The 5,018-nt window shown below is 29.2% G+C and overlaps 1 protein-coding gene across 1 annotated transcript; it reads left to right on the top strand.

Annotated features, from left to right (window-relative positions):
• Positions 1-1,718: 1,718 nt before the first annotated feature.
• OCT59_008754 (uncharacterized protein) lies at positions 1,719-4,430 on the top strand (the record flags this gene model as incomplete). Its single annotated transcript, XM_025321974.2, has 11 exons — positions 1,719-1,928; positions 1,996-2,144; positions 2,223-2,271; positions 2,344-2,729; positions 2,860-2,992; positions 3,062-3,278; positions 3,357-3,580; positions 3,655-3,716; positions 3,782-3,861; positions 3,937-4,153; positions 4,228-4,430. The coding sequence occupies 11 exons, from the start codon at positions 1,719-1,721 to the stop codon at positions 4,337-4,339; spliced, it is 1,839 nt and encodes a 612-aa protein (XP_025167482.1). The 3' UTR covers positions 4,340-4,430.
• Positions 4,431-5,018: the final 588 nt, after the last annotated feature.

Below are 5,018 nucleotides of genomic sequence, written 5' to 3'. Positions count from 1 at the left end.
TCAGAAACATTTGACAGTCTAGAGGAAATGAAAATAAAAATGTACTGGGACCGGAAATATGATCAATTAAAAGGGGAATAAAAAAGCGGAAGCTGAAAAAAAACCCAACTACAAAACACCTAAACTATACCTTAGTTTCTGTGTAGCTAAATATTGTAATTGTGGCGGAGGTTCTGAGAATTTCATTTTATTCTAGAACATCATACAGAAAAGGAAAAACATCATGCTGTTACTCAAAATATTTTGGGATTTCAGAGTCATTTCGGTTGCATTTTTTGATCAGTCAGGAATAAAGCAATCTTATTGGTAGAAAAAGTTCGATCCAAAAAACCTAAAAAAATAGCCCTGTTCATTTCTAGATCGGACCGGATTGATCGCAAATTTGTACCCCAAAATAATTGGTTACTGATGCGGTCAGCGGTCGGTCAAGCCGATCTACAAAAATTGGTGTTTTTCATAAACAACAACTACGTGTTTTTGCCCTATAAGCTATTATGGATTATCTAATTTTGGTTGGTTATTTTTTGGCGTTCGACAATCAAAATTAACTTAAATCTGACCGAAAAATGCGACCGACCGGAAATGAACAGGGCTATTCTTTATATATCTCAGTTTGTTAACAAACGATCTAACTATATTAGGAATTAAAAAAAAAATTTAAAATATTCACCGCCATATTTATATCTTTAAATATTTTAAGTTATCATTAAATTATGGATATCATCTAATCATTTCACGAAAGATACTCAATATACTCAATTACAAATATTTATAACAGCATGGGCATATACTATAGGATTTTTACCTATCATTAATAAAATATGGAGATGAAAATCGAAACATAAAAATAGAAAGAAAATATTTTTGGACATTTTCAATTATTAATTTGTGTTTTACAATTTGTTTTAGCCCATTTTCATTTGCTGATGCCTACACAAGTGAAAATTTTGGCATCCGGGTCACACCATTATATTGTAAACTCAGATCATAATTTTACTATAGTGGTATGATTTTATTCCTGATCTTCGCAAAAAATGATTCGCCTACAATCTTGTTGCCTTGTATTTATTATGGCAATCTCGAAAAGTCACTTTTAAATCCAACTCATATTGTAGAGATGATAGCTTCTTATTTGCAAGACCTCCATCACTTACGGCATATAATCCACCATCAAATACCATGCAACAAAGGAGGGAATAATATTTAATTCATAATTATAATTTAAAATAGATTTCTACATACATAATTAATTACTCTAAATAATAATATTATTTAATTTATAATATAATTTGATAAAATATTTTTAGACTTCTCATTATGTATCTGATAATAATTTCATATTTCTATAGAAAATTGCATTGATTTATAAGTTTTTATATATTGCGAATTTGTTTTCAACTTTTAAAATATGTCACAAGTTAATCAGGCTATATAATTGAACCTTTCTAAGATGGTATTAGCACGGGTAATTTATATTGAAATTTGATTTATCTAAGATCTTCAACGACCCAGCGGTCAGGACTCACAATAGTAATTTTTTCAATAATGCCAAGTTGCAAAAGATTATTTTCATTATTAGGATGAATTATTGGGAAAAAGGCGTGAGACATTGATCGGCAATCTGTTCAACCTGTTATTGAAAAATTTTTCAATAATGAAAAGGCGGCAATCTGTCCAAGGTTTTATAAATACTAACTTCAGTAATTCTATTAGAAAAAATGTATTATGATCCGAGCACATTATCTAATATCAACGAAATACAAACAAGTCATATTGAATTAAATTTAAGAGTTGACTTTGAACATAAAATTCTTGATGGAAGTGTTACGTTAAGCTTAATTACAATAGCTGATAATGTTAACAAAGTCATTCTTGATACAAAAAGTCTCATTATTAAGTCAGTTTCTCAAGACGGAAGACAACTAAAGGTAAGCGTAGCTTAGTGCGTTTTTATTTGGGAATGTTGTACTCACTTTTATTTAAAATCCTATAAAGTTTCACCTTAATAATGAAATTGATTGTTTTGGAACGACTGGTTTGCATATTGAGCTTGAAAAACCTCTTACTACTGGAATCAAGTTCAAATTGGAAATATCCTACAACACTATGATACAAGGTACTGCTACTCAATGGTTAGAACCAAGGTAATGTACCTATTATTTCAACAGAAATAATATTACGAACCTTCTCTCTTAGATCTTACCAAAATAAAAATATTACAGTCAAACCGTTGGAAAGAAGCATCCTTATCTCTTTACACAGTGCCAAGATGTAAGAATTAAATTGATAATGAGTATTAGAATATCTACATTTATTATAAATTAAATTTTTTTACTTTTTTAGATTCATGCACGATCTCTTTTGCCATGTCAAGATACACCATGTTTCAAATTAACCTACAGTGCCAATATTCAAGTTCCTCATCCTCTTAGAGCTCTAATGAGTGCTATTAGCGTCGGGGATGAGAAAATTGGTGATGGCAAAAGCAAACTTTACAAATTCGAGCAGAAAGTTAAAATTCCCTCTTACTTAATTGCTTTGGTAGTTGGAAATTTGGCAGGAAAAGAAATTGGTCCTAGATCAACTGTGTGGGCCGAACCAGAAATTGTACAAGACGCTGCATGGGAATTTGAAGATACTGAAAAATTTATTGCTATAGGAGAAAAACTTTTGACTCCTTATGAATGGAAGAAATATGATCTGTTGGTTCTTCCCGCTTCATTTCCTTTGTAAGTTAATGTATCTCATCTCCGGAGGGTATCTATAACCCATGTCTTCCTTTATATAATATTATTATTATTCAAGAAACTTTTAAAATTTCTTTACGTTCTAATTTTATTTGTTTTTTAATACAAAAAGTGGTGGTATGGAAAATCCCTGTTTGACATTTATTACTCCCGCGCTAATAGCCGGTGATAGATCTCTTGTTTGTGTAGTTGCGCATGAAGTTGCTCATAGTTGGACAGGAAATCTTGTCACAGCCGCAAATTGGGTAATTTATAAGGATGATATTCAAATTAAAAAAAGAACTAAAATAAACGATTAACAATTGATTACTTAGGAACATTTTTGGCTCAATGAAGGATGGACCAAATTTCTTGAAAGAAAAATTATTGGTCGTTTGTATGGTGAAAAAGAAAGTGATTTTCATTCAATTATTGGATGGAGTGAATTAGAGGCGGATGTTAAACATTTTGGTGAAGACAATCCCCTTACTGCATTACAACCTGTATTGAAAGGAATAGATCCTGGTGATGCTTATTCTCGTGTTCCATATGGTAAGATTTTCTCCTTGTTAAGAGAAAAGTTACCAATTGCAGTTTACGATGATAATTATTTTATTATTATTATTATAGAAAAAGGATTTAATTTTTTGTACTATATTCAGCAAATAGTTGGTGGTCCTGAATTTTTTGAACCTTATATGAAAGCTCATATTGAAGAATTTGCTGGTAAATCTATTATCACAAATGATTGGAAAAATTTCTTATATTCTTTTATGGAAAAAAATTTTGGATCCGCAAAAAAGGATGCTTTGGATAAAATTGATTGGAATGGCTGGTTACATTCTCCGGGAATGGTAATTTTAATTAAATATTTTTTTTTCTTTGGTTATAAAATAAGACATTAATATTTTACTCTCATTTGTTTTAGCCACCAATAAAAAATGAATTTGACCAAACGCTTTCAGAAGAATGTAATAAATTGGCTGAAAGGTTCGAATATTTTAATTTTTTTTTCAAATTGGTTGATTTAATTATTAATAAGTTTTGTGAATCAGATGGAATTTGGCAAGAAACAATGAAAATTTTGAAGAATTCTCACCAGCAGACATCGAGAAATTTATCGCGTTACAAAAGAGTAGGTATTAAGTAAATAATTGGAAAATTTTTATGACAGGAAAAAAGCTAATATATAAAGAAATTTTCTGAAAAGTGGCATTCTTAGACCGATTATTGGAGTTTCCACCTTTTCCTCATTCATCAATTGTTGCAATGGATAAAGCTTACAATTTCACTACTGTTCGTAATGTTGAAGTTTGTTATAGATGGCAAAAAGTCTGTTTATTAGCAGAGTATGAGCCCATGTTCCCTCATGTTGCTAAATTTGTAACTCAACAAGGAAGAATGAAATACGTTAGACCTATATATAGGTAAGCTGCAAAAATTTTAAACATTATATTGTTTAATATTCTTATTAAATTTTTTTTTTTTTTATATTATTTAGAATGTTGAAAAATACCAAGAAAGGATCGGACTTGGCGAAGAAAACTTTTATTGAGAATAAGTCATTTTACCATCCTATTACGGCAACTATGATTGAAAGAGATATTTTTTAAAAGAATTAAGAATTTTTAATTAAAGCTATGTATTTTATACATATGGTTTTTGATTTTATAAATAAATATATTTGATATTTTAATGTCCGGCAAAAATTTAAATTACTATAACATAGTGATCTAGACATTGATACATTCCTATAGAATAGAAATACTACATCTATAACAAATCTATTCATTAACAGAATCTTATCCCATTGCCAAAATATAAAATTGGTTCTAGTAGTTTCGAAAAAGTTTTAATTGTGCCATGAGTAGTAGACCTTTGCACCTAATTCTTTTTTTTTTAAGCATTTTTCTACCATTACAGTATGAGATAATAAAATAGTATTAGATGAATAAAACAAATCAAATGAGCCGGATTCCTTAGATTTTCTGATGAATAGCTCCTCTTAAGTTTACATTTAAGTTTTGATTTGAAAGATATAAAGATCTGTATTTTCTCTAATGTTTTGATTTATTTCAATGAGTTAGATTTGAATTAGACTGCATCACAGCAGGTTGTCTTTTGTATACTATCATTTTAGTTAAAAAAATAATGTACCATCTTATATCTCATTATTAAAGCTAAAATAAATATCACATACCAGTTAATAATTTTGATTTTAAAGCCATGAATCTTTAATAAACAAAACCAGAGAAATTGACAGCTTCAAGAAAAAATCAGAAATCTGATTCA

Source organism: Rhizophagus irregularis, chromosome 17 (genome assembly GCF_026210795.1).
Source record: "Rhizophagus irregularis chromosome 17, complete sequence".
Lineage (NCBI taxonomy): Eukaryota > Fungi > Glomeromycota > Glomeromycetes > Glomerales > Glomeraceae > Rhizophagus > Rhizophagus irregularis.
This window is presented reverse-complemented; position numbering and strand designations above follow the sequence as displayed.